The sequence below is a fragment of the Enoplosus armatus genome, chromosome 6 (genome assembly GCF_043641665.1).
Source record: "Enoplosus armatus isolate fEnoArm2 chromosome 6, fEnoArm2.hap1, whole genome shotgun sequence".
NCBI classification, from domain to species: Eukaryota; Metazoa; Chordata; class Actinopteri; order Centrarchiformes; family Enoplosidae; genus Enoplosus; species Enoplosus armatus.
The window spans coordinates 26,112,839-26,138,238 of NC_092185.1; the positions used below are offsets into that span (position 1 = coordinate 26,112,839).

At 40.3% G+C, this 25,400-nt stretch overlaps 1 protein-coding gene across 2 annotated transcripts; it reads left to right on the forward strand.

The window, feature by feature from the left end:
* The first annotated feature begins 1,977 nt into the window (after positions 1 to 1,977).
* On the forward strand, positions 1,978 to 25,072 carry ppp6r3 (protein phosphatase 6, regulatory subunit 3). 2 transcript variants are annotated; one of them, XM_070908082.1, is made up of 25 exons: positions 1,978 to 2,108; positions 5,119 to 5,281; positions 5,410 to 5,643; positions 8,541 to 8,727; positions 8,863 to 9,000; positions 9,717 to 9,782; positions 10,093 to 10,205; positions 10,544 to 10,657; positions 11,332 to 11,458; positions 11,680 to 11,832; positions 12,018 to 12,167; positions 12,384 to 12,448; positions 12,604 to 12,719; positions 12,984 to 13,069; positions 13,207 to 13,293; positions 14,329 to 14,426; positions 16,859 to 16,913; positions 18,824 to 18,954; positions 19,370 to 19,485; positions 19,574 to 19,793; positions 19,910 to 20,007; positions 20,135 to 20,330; positions 23,804 to 23,911; positions 24,243 to 24,314; positions 24,419 to 25,072. In XM_070908082.1, the coding sequence occupies exons 3-25, from the start codon at positions 5,417 to 5,419 to the stop codon at positions 24,468 to 24,470; spliced, it is 2,775 nt and encodes a 924-aa protein (XP_070764183.1). In that variant the 5' UTR covers positions 1,978 to 2,108; positions 5,119 to 5,281; positions 5,410 to 5,416; the 3' UTR covers positions 24,471 to 25,072. The 2 variants fall into 2 exon arrangements, with proteins under 2 accessions (XP_070764183.1, XP_070764184.1); XM_070908083.1 differs by having other exon boundaries at positions 19,373 to 19,485.
* The last annotated feature ends 328 nt before the right edge of the window (positions 25,073 to 25,400 follow it).

Below are 25,400 nucleotides of genomic sequence, written 5' to 3' on the forward strand. Positions count from 1 at the left end.
TATGTCACTGTATAACTGATAATGAATATTGAATCTTGTATAATTTATTTTACACCCCAGTTCAGGAAGAAAATGAGATCTGCATGTATATCATTTTGTATTTCATGGGTGAAAAAGCTTCTTACTTCACTTCATGTCCTTTAAGTCAACCAGTCTTTACTCTGGACCTAGCTATTTATACAGTATATCAAAACTACTAGGCCAATGTTAAATTCTTAAACAATGCATTTTCATTGGACAAGACCAAGAAATAAGTCAATTACAACAGCTCTGAAGAGGAAGGCTGTATTTGTGACCAAAGCAAACCCTTCCTCAATTCACATCACAAACTTGAATTTTGTTGTTGACATTACAGTTTGCCTTCCTATAAAAGATTAACTCAAATGTGTCATCACAAGTACGACCATGCATTTTCCATTCCCCTTAAGCATCACTTATTGTGCTGATGCTTAAGGGAAATGTGATGGTTATACAGCTGCATGTGAATGTGCATACACGTGCAAGTGTCACAACTGAGTTTGACTTCCTTCCTCTTGCGACTTTGGATGTGAAATAGCACTCCAAACCTAATTGAAGAGAGGGTCACTCGTAGTTTGAGGACATTTTTATGTGCAACCTCTTGTAATCATTGAAAACCCTTTTTTTTTTTAGACTTGAACTGGACTAATGCCTTGAAAATATGAGAATGTATAAGAACCACACACCCGGAAAATAGCACACATTTAGTTTAGTGTTCACAAAAAAGTGCTTGTAAGAAATGGATGTAGATATATTCAGTATAACAAATCAAACAATGATGAGACTTCATGTCGCAAGGAAATCAACAATCTTGCACCATAAATAAATTACACAGAACTTTTGTTATGCTGGTTTTGCACATTACTGTACAAGTCTTTCTATTTGCACTATACTACTTAAAACACTCATATGACACTGATATTAAACATATTGTATATATTTTTTGTATGTATAGGTGTGTGTATATATATACATATGTATGTATATTCGTAACTTTGTATCTTCCTTGTAAATACAATTACGATTCTTCCTTTAGTGCTACTTTTATATAGTTTGCTCTAATTGTATTGTTTATATTCTATTCTAATTGAAATATTTGAATATCTGCATAAACATTATATTGCTGTTACCCTCTGGTTTGCTGCAAGACTACGTGATGAAATAAATGTAAAATTATTTTAATTATAACAATAACTGCAATAATAAAAAAAAACGTTCTCTGCTGTCATGACATTATACATATGATAGAAAGTCCTGACTTTTAACATACATTTTAACATAAACTGCAGTTTATCATAGGGCTAACAAAACTAATCTGTGACTATTACAATCAGTTATGTGTGTCCTATTTGGGACAGCACACATTTGATCAATTTCAATTAATATTTTGAGTTATTTTCAGGACACGAGGTGGAGTATTGTCCGTTGTGTTTCCTTGGCTACACCTCTCCTACTTTAATTTCACGAATATGTCCCCTATCTTTGATCCACCACCTTCAGTAAATTGGGCGTTTCTCGGCGAACCAAGGGCGTGCTCGTACTGTGCGAGTATGTTCGATTTAGAATGCAAAGTAAACGTGCGAGCGGGGTTAATGTTTTACATTAACATTTCACCCAAATATGATTAGATAAGAAATTAGATACACTAAAATACTCTTTTTTACTTTTTCTGTTACTACATGTGTTATACAAAATACATACACTTCATAAAACAGTTTAAACTCCGCTCTTCCGCGACACAGAATACTTGTACTTCGATTGAATGACGCCATGAAGTGGCACGCCCTGTAGCCAATAAAACCTCAAGGCCTGGTTTGAGCGATGGGATTACAACCAATAGTTTTGCTGTTAAAGTTTGAGTGACAAACGCTGTAGCTGTAGTGGGGGAAGGGGTCGCTGAAGTTGACGGAACCGCCATCTTGAAAAGTGCCCTCCGATGATCTACCTTTTCGCGCCTGTCAGAATCAGTTTTAAACGCTTTATTTTCCTTACTGGGATACGTGTTGTCTCTGTATTCGTTTTGTTAAGGCCTGGGGCTAATGGCAAGATAAGCTACATGCTGGAGACTCGCCGTTTACCGTTGTCTATCGGTAGGTACACTTGCTAGCCCATGCACTTGGTTGGTGCTGAAGAGACGATTAGCCAGCAGTCTTCAGATAGCCGGCTAACGTTAGCTGGCTAGCAAGAAGCATAGTTGGCCATCTTAACACTATGCTGTCAGGCACTCTTGGTGTACCTCTAGCTAGGACGGGGGTAACGTTAACATTGCTTATCAGTGTAATAAGGTACGTTACCGTGAAGCCATAGCGGTACTTAGTTGGTCAACCTTTCAACCAATTAACGTTACCCTAACTCAGTGATACTTGTTAACTTGACGTAGTCCCTAACGTTATTTGGATCCAGATTTTAGGTGGCCAGGTTAGCTAACAATAGCTAACGGTAGCTAGTGACGTTAGCCAGTTTGCCATAGCCGGTGTGTTTCTGTTGCGTTAGCGGTACTCTGTTTTGGGCCCTGGTATAGCGTTATAACGTTAAATGGACTGACGTTACAGCAAACGTAGTATTTCGACAGCAAAACGCAAATAACGTTAGCCGGTGTTACCTTTTTACAAGCCCGCAATAGCTTGAATGATCTAGTGTTTGCCTGACGTTTCAACCCATGTTCAGCCGAAATGAAAGCTTATTCTGACCGCTGTTCGGTTTAACTAGCTGTACAGTACAGGGCAATCATGTTTTCTTTTTCAGCAACGTTGACTTTGCGTGCGAATAGTGGAGAGCCGGAATAATAGTGTAACTAATGGTCATAATTTGCGGTAACTACGGCATTCTGAGTCAAAACTGCGCCTTCAACAGGCTCCGTCTGTTGGTTAGGAATTAACTGTAATGGACCGTATAATTCTGTGTGCAGGCTATAGAAGCTCTGTTGACTTAAGGAAGGAGAACACTTGTCTTTTTCATTTTACTTAGGCATGCGCAAGCTACGTAGGTTGGAAATTTACTAGACAATTTTATGTAAACTGTCAGTAACGTTTGCTAGTTAGTGTCAAGATCGATTTTGTTTGGGTCTCGTGACAGTGTCAGGTACCCAATCAGGCACCGCGTTTAAGTCGTAAACACTTGGTTTGCTGAGGTTCTGTAGGGTTGCCTAGAGTGTTTTATCACTTTTGGCCTTTGGAATATGTCTCACTGTTATGCTGTTCTATTCCTAACTAAGGTTTCACTGAGATGAAGGGATACATTTTATTCTTTGATTTAGAGTCTCAAGACGTTGTGCGGTTATGGATGTATTTTATAGTTGCAGCACTTTTTCCCAGTATTGGACAGCTATTGCTGAGTTAATACAGATTTAAAAAGAAGAAAACAACACAAATGTAGTTGGTGTGGTCATGACACGCCACATTTTAGTGTTAAAAATAGTTTTGAGCTCACAGTGGCTAGCATCTGTTTTTATTTTTTGTATTGAACACATTTGCTGCATTCCCTTGGTGTCATCTCATTCTTCTACAATATAAGTAGGAATGTGTCTCATGCATATATTATTTACAGTTTACATACACACAATAAAACACATTTTTTGGGAGAATTCTGAGAATAGATATACAGACATTGTAATAACCTGGTTAGTATAAAACTTGCAGCTGGTTAGTAATCAGATTTTCGACTACTCACTACCCAATTTTAAAACTATAAATATATAATCTATAAGGCTACAGACAGAACATAAATATTTTAGTCTGTCAGTCCATTTGAACTGGTGGCACATTGAGAGATCAGGAAGGAGATCAGAACGTTTTCCTTGCAGAGTGAATGTGTCTAAATTCCACAAATGTTCAAGCAAAAACTGTTTCGACTCATTGATCTCTTTCAGTCAAGTTTTGGATTAGAAATCTAGCTTTGTTAACTAGCATGCACTTAATCTTTTACTCTAATTGCTTACTTTTACTCTAATTAAGGAATCCATGCTTAGTGTTAGTTATTGTCTTGTTAAACAGGTGTTTGTGGCTGGACAATATTGTGTACCGTTTTTGACAACCTCCTGCATAACCAGGACATTATCAACAAGTTCTTATGTGTCCTATTTCTAATAGTGTCAGAATTCATATTTGTTATGTAATACAGCTGCAGAGCTCACACCTAGCCTTAAGTAGGTATATGAAGAAAAAACAATATTATAATGAAGTATTATATTTGATCATTTTAAAATGTCTTGCTCAGGTGGAGGGTTGGTGCCATAGACTGAGAATAGTTTTATCAATGTTGTTTTGGTATTTACTGACCATCAATGGAGATTGAACATGATTGTTGAGGTGATGAACAATTATTTTACAACCATCACCATGTCCTTTTAAGTTAGCTGTAATTTCCGATGTATGTAGTTTGTTTGGGATTACTCTTATCACAGTGAGAAAGATGAGCTGAAAAAAATGTCTATTTATTTTTTATTTAGATTTTTATTTTTGTATTTCATGAATTTTATAGTGTAGTCAGAGTATTAAGACAGTGACACTTTTTGTTGTGTTGATGTTTTGCTCCGTTTGTTAAGATACTGTGTAAGTGTTTCTCTTAAGTAAAGCTATATGATTTAAACATTGCATGTCCAACAGGGTCGTGGTGCTTGCTTGGTTGTATCTTTGGGTTGTTGTTGTTGTTGCTGGTAACGCTTGCTACTCAGCAGGATTAGGCTTGTTTCAGAACCGAAAACAGCGCAGGTGGGCTGCATTGGTGGAGCCGTGTTTTTAAGGTACCGGTGAGACAATGAAACTTGCCCCAGGAAGTCGAGTTTGAGTAACAGATTATGTGTTTTAAAGGCTTATCAGATGCCAGAACGCTGCATTTGGCATTGATTTGTAATACTTACAGGCGGCATTTTACAAGTCTGGAAAGTTAGAGCTGTGGCAACTATTTTATCTTTCGTTGCCATGGTAAAGTGTAAAAATACAGTGTTCGTGTCTGTCATGTCTTTTCTCCACTATGGGTGTGTGTCAATGATTTGTGCCTTTTTTGTAATTATATGTAATAATCAGAATTGCTATATCCTCATGAAAACCAGTGGAACATTCCTTTTAACAACATGTCTGTTTCTGTGTCTGGGCCTTACAGGTGTGTGCTGTTGAACTGCTGTATGTGTGCCGTTTGTCAGTCTGTCCGTCACCGCTGTCTGCCTGCCTGTCTGTCCGTCCGTCTAGCCTGGAATGGGCCACAACTCCCAAAGACTAGAACACACCTCTTTATAACCTGAGCTCCGCCGTCTGGACACTCACAGGTAGGAAGAAGAAAGCGATTTTAAATGATCCCTCAGTTAATCATTTATAGTAATCTATTATATTCTGATAGAAGACATCATTTAGTATTGATTTCAATGACACATGTTGTGGTTGACAAATCTTTTAGAGCCAACATGTTTTGGAAATTTGACCTCCACACCACATCCCACATTGACACGCTGTTAGAGAAGGAGGATGTGACGCTGACCGAGGTGATGGATGAGGATGACGTCCTGCAGGAGTGCAAGGCCCAGAACCACAAACTGGTCGACTTCCTGCTGAGACCACAATGCATGGAGGACCTAGTCACCTTCATCACACAAGAACCCAGTACTGATGTTGAGGAGAAGGTTAAATACAAGTAAGAGAAAATACGATTTTTTGCAATGCAATTTGACACACATGTAGACATCTCTCCACGTCTCATTTAGTCCTCACTTAGTATTGCAACCGTTCATTTTGCCTTTAAACGATGTACAAACTCAGAAAACTAGTAAAACTGTGCCTAGCATATCTTGTAATTAAATGATACAGTAAAAAATGTTAATTTATGGACTCCTCATGGATCTCCGCATTAGAAGTCATGGAATGTTTGTTTGAAAGTATTAGCTGGGAAATGGTCGCCAGTTAAGCTTGCGCTTCACAAGTCCCTGTTGTCCTTTTTGTAGTATATATTTCCAGGAAGTAAGCAGCCACAGGAACTAAACAAGGACCTAAAAGCCCATTTTGCACAGTCCTGTTCGCGTTTCCACCACATCTGAAGACCGCAAAGCATTTTACGTAGCTCTCAGTTGTGTTGGCAAAAAAGGCAAAACTGTGTCTAAAGAACCATGAAAATTGGGCAAATTGCGCTAATAACAGATTAAAAGACATTGTTGTTTGACAAGCAATTTTGACACACAAGGAAACAATAACATGAGTCATTGTGTTCTTTGTGTTTACTGTAATGCGACTCTGATGTTTGATAGCGTGCAATATCCAAATTGCAGGAGCTGTAATTTTGTTATAAATCAAATCAAACTTTATTTATATAGCACCTTTTCTGCAAAATTGCAATACAAGGTGCTTAACAATACAATAAAATACAACAATACAGTGAAAATAAACGGTAATATACGGAAATAATAAACGTGATAAAACAGAGAGCCCAGTGTAGCACAGTAGAGGAGGGTAGATAAAAAATATAAATAGATTGATAGATAAAATATATAGATACATTTTATAGATAAAATGGATTAAGGGAATGCTAAGCTAAAAAGATTTGTCCTAAGATTTCTTTTAAAGGCGCTCAGCTCCTCTGGCAGGCTGTTCCAGAGAAGGGGACAAATTCCCTAAAAAATCATGACTCATATTGCAATATCTGTCAAAATAATCGCAATATGATTTTCTTTATCATTCAGTCATAATGCAGGGCTTCACTCTTCTCAAACCTTTACTCATGCTCTCTCTTTAACTCTCTCCTTAGATTCACGGGGAAACCAAACTATGTATAACTATGTTTTTAACATCAATTAATATGACAAGAACTGTCCACCCCTTGCCTTAATATTGACGCTAGAGGCACCCAGTGCTTGTGAGTAATGTTCAGCACTGCAGACCAAACACTGCCATGATAGTTCCTGGATTATCAGAAAGTATTTCTCCCAGAACAGGGACATTTTAGGGGAGTCCAGGAGCTATGGCAGAGGAAATAAAGTTAGACCCCGATTCCTCAGGTTGAAATGCAGATAAAGTTCCCTGTTCCTGCAATGGTTATAGGGCCCCATTAAAAAGTTCTGTACGCCGAATACATACAGCATCTGTGCTGCGCTGTGTTCTGGCTACACCCTGGCTCAGTCCATGGAGGAATTCACACAGCCCGTATTCAGACACTGTGCCTTTAAACGAGCCGTCAGGACTTCCTGTAAGGTTGTGATGTCACAACTATACAGTCACAGCACTCAGCCACGCCTCCATCAGGTCATCTGCTCCAATCACAGCACCACCCACCAAGTACAGGGACACTCATCCACCCGCTCAGTCTGTCTAAGTTATTGGAGCGCTCTGCTCAGGACTACTCTTCAAGTTTTTGGCGGTTGTTCAGTTTGTCTAAATCGGCTTGTTTCAGACAGAGGGGGGCACTGAGGGGCTGCAGAAAGGGCCAGGAGGAGATCAATAAGGACTTTTATGAACTGTGAATCATGCAAAGCTGCTCTAGTGGAGACCCAGAATACAAATATAGAGCTGAAATGAGCAGAATATGGGACCTTTAAATGTCAATATGGCTGATCTTACAGCACAGCTGCCGCCATTAACGTGCATTTTTTTTTTTATTCCTGACAAAGTCGTGTTTGTAATGATTTTATTAATGATTTATAGCTCAGCAGCTTTTTAATGACTGAATGACTTTAATGAGATTTATATTTATGAAAACAGCTATGTATATGATGACTTGGGCAGCATTAAAGCACAGTATAGGTGATCACAGGGAGTAGGCAGGGATTGACTTCTCTCTCTATCTTTCTCTCTGTCTCTATCTACAAATACTATCTATGAAGACAAAGTCAAAAACAAATGAAATGCATCATTAAAAAATATTTTTAAGTAATTTGCCAATAAAGACAGGCATTTATATACATTCACAAGTGAGTTTCACGCTTTAGAGACGCAAGCTGCTCTGGCAAAAATAGACCCGGCGTGTGATTAGATGCACTGGACACATACAGTGCATCCGGAAAGTATTCATACCGCTTCACTTTTTCCACATTTAGTTATGTTACAGCCTTAATCCAAAATGGATTCAATTCTTATTTTTTTCTCAAAATTCTACACACAATACCCCATAATGACAAAGTGAAAAATGTTTTTTAGACAATTTTGCTAATTTATTAAAAATAAAACACTCAAATATCGCATGCATAACGGTGCACAAAATTCACGGTTTGTATGTACCTTGGTTTTAGGGTCACAGTTTTTTTTGTAGCCTTGATTTGTTTAAGAATAAAGTTTGAAGAACAAAGTAGTTTGCAACATATTGGGAATCCCATGCTCATCAGATCCATCCAAGTCTCTTGACTCTAAATGTAGCATTAGGGGTTAGGCCCCAGTTATTCTTACTTTCTCCCTAAAAACGGTTATTGGCATCTACCAGCGGTTTGTTACAGTAGATTATTTGAAATCTCTGGCTAGTGGCGGCTCATCCAGTGTAAATTTAGCGTCACAATACTATAACTGTTGTACTGGAAAAAATCTAAGGAACAACTTTTTGTGCTCTTCCAGGTATCCCAACATATCATGCGAGCTGCTTACATCAGACGTCAGCCAGATCAACGACAGACTGGGAGAAGACGAGAAACTGCTGATGAAACTGTATGGCTTCCTCCAGAACGAGCCGCCTCTCAACCCGCTCCTGGCCAGCTTCTTCTCCAAGGTCCTGTCCATTCTTATAGGACGCAAGCCCGAACAGGTGAGTCTGCAAGAAGGGGGTGCATGTGAGAACAGGATTATTTACGGGAGTATTTTAGACTTGTAAGAAACACAACTGTGCATCCTGCGTACTGATTTTAAGGTGTGTATGGTTTGTTTTGTGTGTGTTTTATAGATAGTGGATTTTCTGCGGAAGCGGGAGGACTTTGTAGACTTGATGATCAAACACATCGGGACATCTGCCATCATGGACCTGCTGCTCAGAATGCTCACCTGCATCGAACCGCAACAGCTACGACAGGACGTTCTCAACGTGGGTAGCGGGATAACACTTTCTCTCCCCCATCTGCTCACACATCAAGCAGTTTAAATCGGACCATCACAACCCAAAAGAACAGGCCAACAAATAGAATTTTGCTAATTTGTGAGAGTATGCCGTACAAAAGATAATTCGAGCTGCTCTTGACACATCAACATATGAATCCTTGGGCAAACCCAACAGCTGTTGAGATGTCATTGGTCGTTGCTTCTGATTTTCAAACTGGAAAAAAACGATAGCGGCTATTCAGAAAATGTTGGAAGTCGTTTTCTCAACTATCCTCCTTTAGAGATAATAGAAATAGATGTTGCAATTCCAAAATCATTCTTTAATTTGTATCTAGTTCGTGTCATGGCAAAAGCTAAGGTTGCATTATTCAGGCTGGTGTTACAAGGCTCGCATCACGATACAATGCAATTTGTTGGATAATTCATAGTTTAGTTCTTGTTAGGGGCCTTCTTGAGACGAATAAGTAGGATGAATTGGCAACATGGACTTGGACAGCAGAGACAGAGGCTCCTTTTTTTTATTTTTTTATTCCCAGTTTCTATTTGCAAAGCTACTGGAAACTCATATTTATGAGAAATTATGACTGAAATTATGATTTGGTTGACTTGTTATCTTGGTTTCATTCATATTTCTACATGTTTTTTTTTTAAATTAAGTTTTGTGCTGTCCTGAACTATCTCTGCGCTCTGTCCTCTTTTCAGTGGCTGAATGAGGAGAAGGTGATCCAGAGACTGGTGGACATGGTACAACCTTCTCAAGATGAGGATGTGAGTCTCACACACACTTCAGTGAAGTCCCCTGTGGGTTTTTGATGAACCAGGGAACGTTTTGTTTTGGTTTTCATTTAACATTTGAAAGCATTAATATGTATTAAACACAGTTTAATAGAATAAAGTTTGCACTCCCACTTCTACATATATATTCCATTTTATTTTATTAGACATGTTTTATCTGTCTATTTTAAATCTGTTCAGGAATATTAGGACTTTTACGGGAGGATTGAATATGTTTTAAAGCGAGTCGAACTCAAAACCACAGATTTCATGGTTTTGGTTTGTCCACCTTTCTTGTCCACAGAGACACTCCAATGCCTCCCAGTCGCTGTGTGAGATCATCCGACTGAGCAGAGACCAGATGTTCCAGGTCCAGGGCTGCTCAGAGCCCGACCCACTTCTGGCAACACTTGAAAAGTACGTACGCTTTTTATCTACAGGAACTCTCACAGCCAGTCTTGTACAGAACAAACCTGGTTGATTCCCCAGGTGTTTTGACACTGACCTGACCCTTGACAACTACTAAGGTATTGAGGCTTATTAAATATTCCTTAAGTTCTAATTACTGTACCAGTTATTTTCATGTAGATAAGTCATTTAGCTTTTATTTGCTCACCATTTTTGCTTTTCAGTGTTTGATAATGTATTTATCTAACAATGGCTATTGAAAACACACTCTGTCCTGCAGATCTGGCAAGTTTGACTTTTGAAGCCTGCTTTCTCTTCATCTTCATGTCTGTCCTCCTCCTCCTCAGACAGGAGACGGTGGAGCAGCTGCTGTCTAATATCTTCGACAAGGAGAAGAATGAATCTGCAATTGTCAGTGTTATCCAGATCCTCCTCACCTTGTTTGAGACAAGGAGACCAGCGTACGTCCAACAATATTTTAATTTGACATTGGATATAAAGTAGATGATGAGATTGTTGGAGAATGTGAGATGAGGACAAAATGGCTCGGTTTGAAAAAGCTATTTTTAAGTTAGATTTTGAAGTCACACATATTAGAGTAAATTGTTAAAGGATCGCTGTAGTTTAATACAGTATCGTAATTACATAGTTGATGAGCCAGGTGATCAAACACGCTGTAAACAACAGTCTATCCAGATTATCTAAACCATTTGCTTGGAGGTAAAGCTCAAACTGAGCACACCTGAAATTACTTTTACTGATAGGAATGATGACCAAAAACAATCTGTACAACAACAATAGACAATTCTGTGGCACAGTTCTTCATACTTTCAATTACAGTTGTTCTAGAGGAATAAACACATTTGTTAAATGAACAATAATTAAAACTACATCCTGAATTCACCAAACAGTTCACATGCTTTGGATAGACTCTACCCACCCCCCACCCCCATTATTACCATGAAAGTTCCCACTACTTTGGTGGCAGTTTAGGGAAAACCCTTTTATGTATGCTTCAATATCAGATTCCTAACCCATAATTATTTGTGACTTTAGGCACAGTCCAAAAATAGTTGACACTACTATATTGTGTGTGGCGAGCTAGTTCATTAGATTATGACTTTCTATGTTGTAGGTTTGAGGGCCACATGGAGTGCCCCCCTGGGATGTCCCACCCTTCATTCTCAGTCAACCACAGCATCCTGGAGGCAGTGAGACCCCGACTCAAAGACTTTCACCAGCTGCTACTGGAACCCCCAAAGGTAAAAGAAAAACACTCAGACTACTTTTTTAAATGACAAATTGTCTTGTAGATTAAAGTTACAAGGTTGCAGTCTGCATGGGACTATTTAATCCTTTTTGTCCAACACATTTATCAGCTGTTTTCAGTTCAGTTTGAATTAGTATGTTATATCCAACAATATTTGTAAACTGTCCCAGTCAGTTGCGTACATATTGAGCAGTGTTTGTTTTCCACCAACAGAGGAATGTGATGAAGACAACGTGGGGAGTGCTGGACCCTCCTGTGGGCAACACCAGGCTCAACGTGGTCAGACTGGTGGCCAGTCTGTTGCAGAGCAACACACACAGCATAAACACAGAACTCATTAACCTCAACACACTGGGAGTCATACTAGTGAGTAATATCAGTATTTTTGGTATTTGTTTTGGGCCATTTATTCCCTTTCTCACAAGCTAACTACTGTAAAATCTTACGACTGAAGTAACGGAGGCTGTCAGCTCACAACTCTTACAAAGCTGATTAACCGGTTAGGTTTCTTTTTTATAATGATTGACTAATGAATTTTGTTTTGCCCACAGGATATGTATTTCAAATACATCTGGAACAACTTCCTCCACATTCAGGTGGAGATCTGCACAGCCATGATTCTGGCAATGCCACCCGCCCCTATTGACACCCAGCCAGACACAGAGCAAGAACATGCAAGGGAGAGCATTCTCATCAAAAATGTAAGATTACTAGAGAAAAGGCGATATTTACATCAGTTCTTAAACGTCTCCTTATTATTTGATGTCATTGTTTAGGTCTGCACACGCTGTTACCTATAGGACTATAGCAAAACCACAAGGGTTGCTAAAGCTGTCTTTTACATATGTGTAAAACTACTAACAAGAAGCAAAATGTGTTCCAACTGACCATTATTTCCTTGTCTTTTTCTCTGCCAGCTGTTTCAAAAGTGCCAGTTTATACAGAGAATCATAGAAGCCTGGAGCTCCAATGAGAAAGAACAGTGAGTATTCTGCTCTCCTGCAATCGTCAAGGTGTACCAATGTTTTATTTTGTTCAGATTAGTTAAGAGAGTGATGTTTGGCTTCAGAGGTCAAAGCAATAACTCATATTGAAATGTCCTGATAGTTGTATTAATGTGTTTGTGTGTGCTTTTAGGGCGGAAGGCGGTCGGCGACGAGGCTACATGGGTCACCTCACCAGAATAGCCAACTCTATAGTTCATAACTGTGACAAAGGCCCTAACGGACCACAGATACAACAGCTCATCTCTGGTAAGGACTCTCATCTGTCTTGTAAATCAGCTTTATGTTCTTCTCTCAGTTTCATATTGTGTTGTGGAAATCTTCCTGTGGCGTCACTTAGCTCTGTGCTTAGCCTATTTTTTGTTTATCAATATAACTTAATCTAATACGGACTTGAGAGCACCATTTTTCAACACTTTTTTTTTTAAATGAAAAAGATAGAAGATAGAGTACATATGACAACTGTGTGTGTGTGTGTGTGTGTGTGTGTGTGTGTGTGTGTGTGTGACACAGAGCTCCAAGCAGAGGACCGAGAGAAATGGGAGGCCTTTATTTCTGGGCAGCTGGCTGACACAAACAAGAGAAACACTGTTGACCTGGTAAGTAACCACATGGACATTAACGCTGATGTCAAGCTTTAATATTGATTTCACTATACATGTTAGGTGTGCAACACAGATACTTTTTTTTTATTGTCTGGAGAAGTTTATTTTTGCTAAATGAATTCATCTTTTAGGTGAATACACACCACATTCATTCTTCCAGCGATGATGAGGTGGACTTTAAAGACAGTGGCTTTCACCAGGACTCCTCTCTACAACAAGTAAGAACTAAACACACACACACAAATGCATACATGCACACAGAGCAGGCCCATAGCCACACAGACCTAGCTGATCTGCAAATATGAGTATATCTATTGGAGGCAAATTCTCATGGTCTATAGTCTCATTGTGAAACTTACAGAATCAGTCCTACTTGGACAAAATTACTTTTAACCCAGTTTACAAAAAAGGGAATAAATCATCAGCATTCTTCTACAGACCCCAAAAAACCTCAATCATGATCATACACGGATGCCCTGGTCCATTTGTTAGAGTACTCTTACCTTTCCCTACATTATAAAAAAAAAAAAAATACCATGATTAAAATGTAAAGTCTTTCAGTGCTGCTTTTTAAGAAGTTCAAGACTTAGTGAAGAATACATGACAGGCTACATTGAGTTGAGTAATTGATATGAAAGTTCAAATTTCTGGGTGATGATGCACTGGGAATACAGATGTTTTTCCTGGAGCCCTTGTCATTGGTTGCTTGTTGAGGCGTAATATGACATAAGAATCGCACATCCTCAAAAGTTCAACTAACTTTTCAACATTTTCCACCTTGTGGCCTTCAACAGAAAATGCTTTCCCCACCAGAACACGTCAAATTGCATTCATTTTTGAAATATATAGAGTTCAAGAGCTACGTGTCTCTGTGTCATCTTCAAATATTTTGTGACTATGGGTCGTGCACAGTAACAATCTACAGGAACATCTCTCTACCATGTTTTGAATAGATTTACTTAACTACTAATGTCATATGGGAAACTTCAGTTTTAAATAGAATAGAATTGACAGTTGTTTTTTTTTTTAACTAATGTTAAAGCATTTTGGCATCCGACTGTAAATGCATGTTTGTGGGTTATTTTTTATTTATTTATTTTTTTTAAGCTATTAACACGTCTAGCCTACATGTTATACATTATTTGTGTTTCCAAATCAGTATATGCATTTGCTATTTTCTGTACTGCAAAGTAATGACCAGCTTTGTGTAGAGCCAAGACTATATCATTATCGTTGGTCCTGGGTTTTGCCAGGCCTTTTCTGATTATCAGATGCAACAAATGACGTCCAATTTTATTGAGCAGTTCGGCTTCAATGACGAAGAGTTTGCTGATCAGGACGATGTTGTGGAGTGAGTACTCATCCTGCATGACTGGACTTGCTGTCTAAATATTACTGTGTAACACTGAAGGGACAGGGCACTGAAGACATTACAAAGCTGGTTTTGGGTTTGATTCCTATTCCAAGTCTTCTCGATGATTGCTTGGACCAAACACCTTTTTCTTTTGTATTTCAAAACCATTTGGAACCATCATCTCAGGCATAATAAATCCAAAATATGGCTAAAAGAGAGGAAACCACATACAGCTTGTGTGTTCTTGTGCGCTGTCCTTTTGTACATTCCTTAGGGCAAGCTGGTTTTGGGTGTATAATCTTCTGCAAAGGTTGTGGGCTGTGGGAGATAGCTGGATAGTTGATCAACAGGGGTGTTGGGTTCTGAAACCGAGACCGAATTTGCGATACAAACGTCCAAAGGCGAGTCCTTCTCTCACTGCAGATTCGGACCGTGCCAAAGTAATAACTAACGCGACAGGAGCGTTTATCGCTGCATATATGCGACCGTACTCGGTCGTAGAGAATACAGAATTTGAGCATCTGATCAAAGTGCTTGAGCCTCACTACAATGTGCCTTCACATGTTAGTCAGTCTGTTGTGCCTGCCCTGGATAAACCAGCGCAAGCTGCAGTTACGGAATTACCAACAGGTCAGAGTCTTATGATGGAGCATCACTGACATTTGTGTTATTTATTTTTTCTTTTTGACAATATGCCAGTATTTGAGTGAACTGTTACCGTAAGAGTTATGGCCAATGAGCCACTGTTGAATGTTTACACTTTTCAAAATAAATGACAAAAATACTATATTCTACATTTTATTGTTTTCCTTGCTTTACTGGATACATACCGAACTGTGACCCCCAAACCCGAGGAACACACCTAACCGTGAATTTTGTGCTATCTTATACACCCCTATTGATCAAAGATTTAAAAGGGTCTGCTTCATGTTAAACAGTTTGTGGGGTGAAGTAGAGCCTGTTTCTTTTTTCCATAGATCTTGAGCTTAGCATTATCAGACTATGCAAAACGAGGCTGGGTGAAATAAGCAATACACCTATACAAACGTTCAGAATCTATTCCTCAAGTCCTGACATTCTTGTAACTTGTAATTGTTTTTATAAAAGAGCAATTCAAAAGAAAAGGTTTTCACACACATACAGTAGATGTGAAGTGGGTCATTTACAGAACTGTTGTATTGGTGGACCTGATAATGCTCCCGTTCTAGTCTGGTGGTCTTCCCATCTGTGCAGTCAAGATGCCTGGAACATGTCTGAGTTACCCTTTTAAGCATCAACAAGGGAGGGGACTTGGCTTTCCCAAGGCCTGAACAAAAACCCTTGCTGTGCTTAAAACGTATTCTATACAGGTCAGATACTTTACCAGTTGTCATGAATGCACAAATCGGAAGGTGAGGTGGGATTAGTTGAAGAGTAATTTGGGTTACTGTCCTGTTACGTAAGGAATAGTAATAATGTGAGTCAAGTTTGTAGGCTGGTGTGAGCTGATGGGGATTGTTGGGTTCATGTGTGGACATGAGATAAAGTTAACTCTTCATCTGACATTTGCCTTGATGACCTATTGTCATCATCAATGTATTGTTTATTAGTGAAATGCAGCTTTGTTCACTTGTTTCCCACTGGAAAGATCGGGGCTGCTGTAGTCTAGAATGACTCCCTGATCTTCTGATAGTGTTTATTAAAAAGCAAAGGTCTGACAGTTTTGGATCCAAGGGGAAACAATCAGTTTTCAGTCAGGTGAGAAGATCAGTATTAGTTTAATTAAAGAGTCCAGGATGTTTTTTGTTTTTTTTAGCCTAGCCCATGGCAGAAAACTGGAAGCAGGGGGGAAATGGCTATTCAGCAACTATTTTGATAATTGATTAATTGTGGAAGTTTGATCATTTTTCAAGCACAAATCATCAGCAGATGAATGGATAATAATTGTGAGTTGTTGCCCTAATCTATAGACAGCTCTATTACATATGACAGGAGTAGTCACCTTTGACAGAGCTAGGCTAGCAGTTTTCCTCTGCTTCCAGTCTTTGTGCTCAACTAGGCTTAATCGTGAGCTGATATTAATCTTATATTAACAATCTCCCCAAATGTTTGACTTTTCCTAAAATGATTGATGTACTATTTAAAATGTCGGGTACAGCATAATATTCTGGCAATACTAGCCATTTTGGCTTCCGTGTAAAAACGCACTTTCTTCTATGTATGACTCTTTCGCTTTTCTTTGACCAGTTTACATGCGTGTAAAAAAAGAAAAGCACTATCTTTATGTTATCATGAACCTGGCATGGGGTGAGAATAAGTTCCATTTTTCCCCTGCAGTATTGAAGATGAAGTGTTACAGCTGCGTGCCTGTCTGCCTGTGTGTGTTACCATTATATGTGGATGCCTAACGACCCTAACTAAACTAAACTCTGTTCTCTTTAACATTGCAGTATTCCCTTTGATAGAATATCAGACATCAATTTTTCACTGAATACAAATGAAAGTGTAAGTACTTTGATTATTAATCTTGAATTCCTAGGTAGTCAGTGAATGAGAGGAGAAAGTCAAATTCTCATGAAACAAATGAAAATGTGTTATTATATTGATATGACATGTCTTATATTTCCACTGTTTACATTCATCTAGAATTTCAATTTCTCCCTAGCCAACAAATGTGCAGTATGTATGGCATATGTATAGGATATGATACCTGCATTTGAATTGAAAGCTTGGAGCATAGCAAAAATGTCAAACCCCAAAACTTGATTTTATCAAATACTGTACCATTGGTTTGAAAAATGTAACAGAACGGGGGCTACAAATGTAAAACATGAGCATTCAGAAAGTATTCGGACCCTTCATTTTTTTCACATTTTTCACTCAACACCCCATAATGACAAAGCAAAAAAAAAACATTTTGGATTCTTTTTGCAAATGTTTTAAAACGAAAAAACTGAAATATCACACACGCATTCACACACTTAACTCAGGACTTAGTTGAAGCACCTTTTGGTAACGATTACAGCACCAAGTCTTCTTGGGTATGACGCGACAAGCTTTGCTACCTGGATTTGGCGATTTTTCTGCCAGTCTTTCTCTCTCTCTCTGCAAGCTTTGTCAGACGGGATTAGGCCCGTCGGTGGACCTGTTAGATTGGGTTCAAGTCCGGGCTCTGGACAGAGTTGCCCCTAAACCCTTGTTTATGCTCATGCGAGCAAGCCGCCGTAGATCTTGCGTGATCTTTGATATTGCACGGAGGCGTTTATGCTTAACAGGCGATCTGTTGCCCCTAAACCCTTGTTTATGCTCATGCGAGCAAGCCGCCGTAGATCTTGCGTGATCTTTGATATTGCACGGAGGCGTTTATGCTTAACAGGCGATCTGTTGCAGTATTCTCCGAAACGCCAAAAACGAGTGGAAGATCATCATAAAGCAACATGGCTGCACTCTGCACTAGAGCTTGTTGTTGCTGAGGGGGAATGTATCTGTTTTTATCTGTTAAATGTGGCGGCGGTCTCTCTCCATGAGTTCAGAATCGTGTCTGTCCCTGTGGTCTCTCATGGAAGGGTCATAGAGGTGCTTGAAATGACGTACCGGCTAGTTACCACATAGTAACAAAAATTCAGAGGTGCGCGACCACGCGGCTGGCAGCTTGCAGAGCCTTCGGCATGGCTTGATGACGTCATTTTGGGTGCACGGACCCTCGCGCCACAGACACTACGGTGACCATAAAGCCAGCTTAAGCCACCCCTGCGTTGTCTTGGCTGGTTGTTCTCTGCCGGTCTCTGTACTTTGCTCTGATCAGCTTTCCCTCAACCCTGACCAGTCCCCCTGTCCCTGCCTCTGCCTCCATCGGTGCCTGGTTTCCTTCAGACATGACACTCAGAATTGAGGCCAAACAGTTCAATCTCAGCCCAGGCCCAGGAGTGACTTTGTGAGTGCTTTGGCCTAGCAGCCAGCTCTTGGAAGAGTCCTGGTTGTTCCAAACTTCTTCCATTTAAGAGTTATGGAGGCCTCTGTGCTCCAGGGAGCCTTGAGTGCATCCTGTCTCTGAGCTCTGCAGGCTCTGATATACATTATCAGCTGTGAGACCTTGTACAGACAGGTGTGTGCCTTTCCAAATCATGTCAAATCAATTGAATTGACCAAATTTAATACATTTGCAAAAACATCCTAAAATACTGCTCGCTCTCTCTAATATAATATGCGCGCACACACAATATTTCCTTTGAGATGGCTCTGTTTGAAGCCTGCAGTGTAGCTGTTGTGCTAGGAAACTGGAGGTATACATGTTAATGTCTGCTTCACGGAGTGGCTTTTTGTTCTGCAGGACCCAATCCTAGTTTGAATGTGCACGTACTGTACATATAGACAGTGTTATTTGTAAGTATGTGGCCCGTGTGTGTCGTCCCCAGGCAAATATAGCTTTGTTTGAGGCACGCTGTAAGGAGAAAATCCAGCAGTTTGAAGATGCTGGTTCAGATGAGGAGGACATCTGGGATGAAAAAGATGTCACCTTTGCACCAGAGGCACAGAGACGCCCCAGGTCAGCTAAACACACACGAGATGTTTCTCTTTATGTAATGTCACACTGTACAAACTTTTGTGACTTTTACACCTTCAAGTCATCAGATTTTGTTAATAAAATGCTAAAAAAAAAAAAAAAAAAAAAAGGTGAACACTTATCATCCCATTTGTGAAACTTTGACCAGAATAATTACCTAAACATTTAGCTCTTCCCTCATTGGTGAGCAAAACTAATTTCTAAGTTGATCGAGTAATTAATACAGTCATTACTATCTTTCTGCTGATTTGATAATCAGACTCTGATTCTCGATTGCCTTAACAATTAAGCTGCATGGTTGTGTAGCTCCACATTTATCGCGCTCTCAATATACAGAGAGGATGAACTCAAGATGCCGATTTGGAAATAACGGTTTGATCTGTGTGTCCCATCTCAGGAGCTCAGGCAGCACGGACAGTGAGGAAAGCACAGACTCCGAGGAGGAGGATGTGAAGAGAGATCCCTTTGAAGCTTCCAACCCCAGCACCGACGACAGAATGGAAGTCGACACAGGTACGACACACATTCATTTATAAGAAAACCATAGTTCTTTCAATACCTGAGTCATTTCATGTATTCTTTATCATTATAATTTTTTTAGGGCCAGTGTGGACAGCCAACTTTGACGACATCCCCATGGACACGGGTACGTCCACAGCTCCAGCCTCCAGCCCAAACAACCCCACCGCCTCCTCTCCTTTGTCCCCCTCCTCCTCCTCTTCCACAGAAGTCCTCCCTGAGGCAGCGTGGAGCTCCTCTTCTGCCGCCCCCTCCAACTCTGAAACAGGCTGGGCTGATTTCTCCAACTTCACCCCTGTCCGGTAGGGACATCCTGACAGACTCTGGTTCAGTGTCTGTTAGTGTGCTTTGCTTTTGGCCGTCATAGTCTTGTAATCTGAAAGAGTATGCATCATACATTGAAATTCCTCTCTTTCAGCCCCAAAGACCCTCTGAGGTGCAACTCTCCTGTTGCTATGGAAACCAGCCTAGAGACAATGGACCCTCTGGGGGTCAATGCACCCATGCAGCCTGAAGGTGAGATCTAAATAACCCAAAATCACATTAGGGAGGAGTGAATATATCTCCAGTCAGGGTAGCTGTGAGTTAAGTGTTGAAGCTTAAATGATCTTGACTCGCCTTTCTTCACCCCCCTTCCTCCCAGACTGTGATGGCTGGTTGGGTACCAGCGTGGCTTCTCTCTCCTCCACCTCACCTAAAGATTGCGGGAAATCTAAAGCGGAGGAGGAAACGGCCTGTTGTGAGCAGCGCAGCATCACCGAGACGGTCATCAATGGCTCCATGAAAGAAACGGTCAGCCTCACCGTCGATGCCAAGACTGAGACCGCCGTCTTCAAGAGGTTCGCCAAACACACCTGAATAAAAAAACACTACACAGCTCTCTGTGCTAAATGACTGAATGTCATTAATAGCAGTTTCAGTGCTAATGTTGTGGTCCTGGCATTCAAAAAAACCCAAGAGGGGGGGAACACTGGAATGCTCTCTTACATTATGGTGTCTTTGCTTGTCAGGATGTGTTGTCATTAGTGTTGTCACATCTGTTTTATTATGAGTGCCCTCACACTATCACTCGGTCACAGTTCCTGTAGAGGTAGTGTTAAATTTAACACCAAGATCCAAGACAGGCCCCAGGCCATTTAAACGCATCTACTGGCTGTAACCATAGACTGTATGTAAAGATGGCTGACGCGTCTCCACTTCTTCCCACTGGCTTATGACATGATGCTTATGTTATGATACTGCAGCCAGCCACCAGGGGGGCGATCAAGATCTTTTGGCTTCACTTTTCGTGAGCTGTCATGTCGTCCATCTTTATATACAGTCTATGGCTGGAAAGTGTTGAATTAAAATGGTTAACTTGCATTTTAAGCACTATTCCACTGTTAGTTTGCTCTTGTGGACAAAAATCACCAAAGTGGCAGCAGTGGGCGCCAGGAACAGATGTGGCTCTGAGGTGTCTATTTTCAGTGCAACATCTGAGACCCAATTTCCACCAAAAATACCAACAGTTTGCTTTGTTCTGCCCCCATGTGAATGAACCTCCCCCGCCTGTGTACCATGTGCTCAGGGCAACAAAATACCACACAGACGTGCAAAGCCTGTTTCTAGGTCAGGGTAATGCCAAACGGTTGGAGCTCTGCTTGAGCTGGTCGTAGACTGGTTCAGTTGTCTTATACTTTGTGCTCATTCTTTCACTGTCTAATAATTTGGTAGCTCACATAACAGAATAGCATAGGAAATGACATAGCTATGGCCATATGGTGATGAACTGCTGTACACTAATTGTATATTTAGGCGTTAAAATGATATTCCATCATCCAGTCCTACAAGGAATTATTACATAATTTAACATACTTCCGCAATGTCTTCACAGTGAAAATGCCTATCCTAAATCTGCAGGTTTTAAAGTTGGCTGTCCTCTGTCCTTCTGTCCCCTTGTTGATGCTGCATTATACTGTCTTGTCTGTCTGAGTAAATAACAACTGTCTGATGAACTGAGCGACACTTACAACCTGAGCTTCCCCTCCTCTCTCTCTTGCTGTGCGTTGTGGGTGTGGTCTTCTTCAGAGTGTTGAAATCTTATCGGTATGTACAGCCAATCAGAGATCAGCCTGCGGCCGTGATGTAGTCTTGTTGTCACGTCAACCACCAACTTTTCTTTCCCAATTTTGATCTTCTTCTTCTTTGGTTTCAGCTCCTTGTTTGTTTATTTCATTATCTCCATTCTGCATGTGTTTCTTACCAAAGGTGTTGTCCGAGTGCAGTTTTTTAAGTTTATTCAGTTTTCAAATGGCTTTCAAAACAGATTTAAGACCAAATTATTATTTGAGACGACAAAAGCGTAATTGGAGTGTGGAGGCCAGTTTTCCGATGATATATGATACTACTATTAAAGAACACCTTTTAGGCGACAAAATAAATTGCATTAAATCATACCACCGAGCCCCAATGTCCAAACATAACATTACATTTTATAGATGGCTCATCAGTTACCCTCCCCTCTTTAGCCTTACTAGAATTAACCAGAAAAGAGGACAAAAGTCAGAAAATGTAACAAAAATTGCCGTCCATAAATATAAAGTCAACGGACACCACAGAGGGTGCAACAAGCATTATTAAGCCACATAAATGAAATAGCCTGACACTTCTTATGGAATCAACAAGTAGAATAAAACATCACCAAAGCAGACAACACGGATGTATAATACAAGCATTTTAGCACTGAACCAGACCCAACATGCATACATGCTGGGTCTTTTCGCTGCAGCTGCTGATCTGGATCCTGTTTCACTCTCCGTTTACCAGGACTTTTTCATGAGACCTTTGTTCTTACCCTGTACCAGATGCGACTTGAAAAGTAGCAACGTACAATACTTAAGCAACGTACAATACTTAAGTACTTAAAAATATAATGACCTATTTTTCAGTTCAATTGTGTGTGTATGTATATATATATATATATATATATATATATATATATATATATATATATATATATATATATATATATATATATATATATAGCTCCAAATAACAACAAAATACAAATAGAGCAGGTCTAGACAGACTCTTTATAATAGTATTCCAGAGACCCAACAGTTCCCACCATGAGCAAGCACTATGGTGACAGTGGCAAGGATACTCAAACCAACACAAAAAACAACTTTGATGCATTTTCAGATGCTACTCGTTTTACTCAAATCACAATAAGTGGAAGTTCTAGGCACATAGGAAAATGTTGCGTCAATACAGCTTCTGTAATTGGAATGAGATACGAAGAGCTCATAGGAGCAGCAGACGTGTAGCATTTTACACATACATCTAACATTTATAATATCAATCCTATTAAAGATTCATTCAATTCATTTTGGTTGCAAGAATTATTTTTTGGTTAGAAAAGGTGTCTCCACTAGAGAGAAGTTTAACGTCCTCGAACATATCTTTGGCTTTCGTGTACTGCAGTTTCTTGTTGCGTTATCGGCCTGACGTGTGTGCCAAATCTGCGAAAAGCTGAAATCGGCCGATACATTTTGGCCCTAGCTGAAATGAAATATTGTTTCTTCGGGACCGGTGTGTTTTTTAAAAGTGACCTAATGTCAGAGCTTTGTGACAAAAAACGTAAAATATCCAAAGTCTTCTGGTCAAAGGAGCAGTAGCCAGGACATAAGCAAGTAGTAATATCCTTCTCGTTTCATTAAGAGTTGCTGTGTACATGAAGTAGCTTGAAAGATGTGTATGATTTTTGTTAGTACTTAGACTACTTTGAACCAATCATGAAGATACCAGTATGGCGCAAGAAGGGACGGCTCATTTTCACAAATCGACAACACGCTGCGCGAGTGTTCCGTAGCACCTCAAATGTTGGATGTTTTGTGGGTGTTTTGCTTTGATTGAGGCCTCATCAAGATTATTGGTGGTTCTCTGAGACAAAGCTAGACTGAACGGCTGGCACGAATCAATTTTGGTCTGATCGGTTTTCCAAATCAGTTTGTAGGCCTGCCTGCTATTTGCTGGCTCCGTAGCAAACAAAGCATTGCGGCTAAAACAATCAAAAACCGTTGACTTTCTCCATTTGCTGTACATTTTGATGCTTTTCCCACATGCTGTCCACAGTGACACAGTTACCCATTTCACCACCATCCATCCTTTGTTTTACTGTGTGTGCTCCGTCAGTCAGTTCAGCATGCACCACTGTTCACGTCTCACTGTGTTCTGTGTGTTTCTGTGGGAGGGGGGGCGCGGGGGGGTATGAATCACCTCATATGGTATTAATGTATATTTGTGTGTGCGTGTGTGTATCTGTGTGTTCCAGTGATGAAGAGAAGAGTGCTCCTTCAGAGAAGTACTCAGTAGCGGAGTGTGTGGATTCGGAGAGAACAGGCTTCAACAGCTCAGCGTTAGCCTGCTGTCCCAAAACAGGGTCAGACACAACACACACACACACACACACCACTTACCTTGGGGGGGGGGGGATTCAAGACTACTCACATGGAAATGTTCAGTTACATGATATCTTTGACCCCTTCGTAACTGTGATTGTTTGTTAATTCAGAGCAACAAGCAATCATCATCAACTTAATGCAGCGCAACTCCCACATCTTGATGTCTTTCTTATGAAACATTTTTTCAACTTGTAAACATCTTTGACTGTATCTTACATTGTACCATCACATGTTTCCGTTTATGTCAAAATGATTCGAGGCGGTTTAGTGAACTTTATTCTCTTGTTCTCCCGTGTGTCCTGTAAGCAGTGAGAAGTGTCGGCCCAGCGCAGAGCTTCCCAATGGTCCTCTAGAGGAAATGTCAGCCATAGAGGAGGCCAAGTAAGTCTTAACACACCATATGTGAGAGTGTGACTTTCTGGGCTGCACCACTAAACCCAAGAAAACCCCCTTCAAACACCATCTTTTTTGCGTTCTCTTCCCAGACTGGACCAGAGTGCCGTGTCCTCAGAGCCAGCTGTGAACGGGCCGGCGTGAGGGTCACCAGTGCCAGCCAACGGCCAGCCTGTTCTGCCACGCAGGGCCCCTCCTCCTGGCCAGCCAGCGAAGGCCACTGCTCAGAGCTCTACCAATCACACGCCCCCCCTCCCCCCTCCCTCCCTCCCCCCCCCACCTCCCAACAGGACCAGCAATACTCCCATCGGCTTATCACTGACAGACAAGACGGACAGGTGTACAGACACACGATGAACTGAAAAAGCAAAATGAGAGACATACTCAAATGGATACAGAATAATTTTTTTTCTGCATTTGTTTATATACTTGTTCTTATGAGGTGATGTGCGACTGATACCTTGCCACTCAAAATTAAATAGTAATGTTGCTATAGTTAAAGAAATGATTGTATGAATAAAATATTTTATAAAAAGAAAAAAAATGTATACAGAAACAAAGATGAATGACCACAGAAACAGGAATAGCTGATTGGTGACCCAAACCCACCCGTTAAGCTGTCGTTACTGGCTGGATCTGTCTTGACAGTTAATACAACAGTTGCTATATTTAAAAAAAAAAACAAACAAACAAAAAAATGTCACTCACCGTCGGTCTGTGTCTCTGAGCAGAAGCTTGCTCCTACGAATTGAAACACATTTTTAAACACCACACTTAAAAAGTTTTTATTTTGCTGCAGGTATTATTTGTAAATGTTTCTCCTCTTGTATTCTTCTGCATCGAGTAAGATTTGACAAGGTTTTTTTTTTTTTTATTCTTTTTTAAAATTTATTTATTATGGAAGTAAGATGGTTATGTTTTGTCACTGAAGAGCCAATGCACACCCTCTTCCCTTCTAGCAGGCCGCATTCGTGGTTAACTCGGGTTCCTACCTCGCAGCTAGAAGGTTAAACAGGAGAGAGATGCGGCGTGTCGTCACCAGAGCCTAAACCTGGGAGGTGTGAATGCATTCTG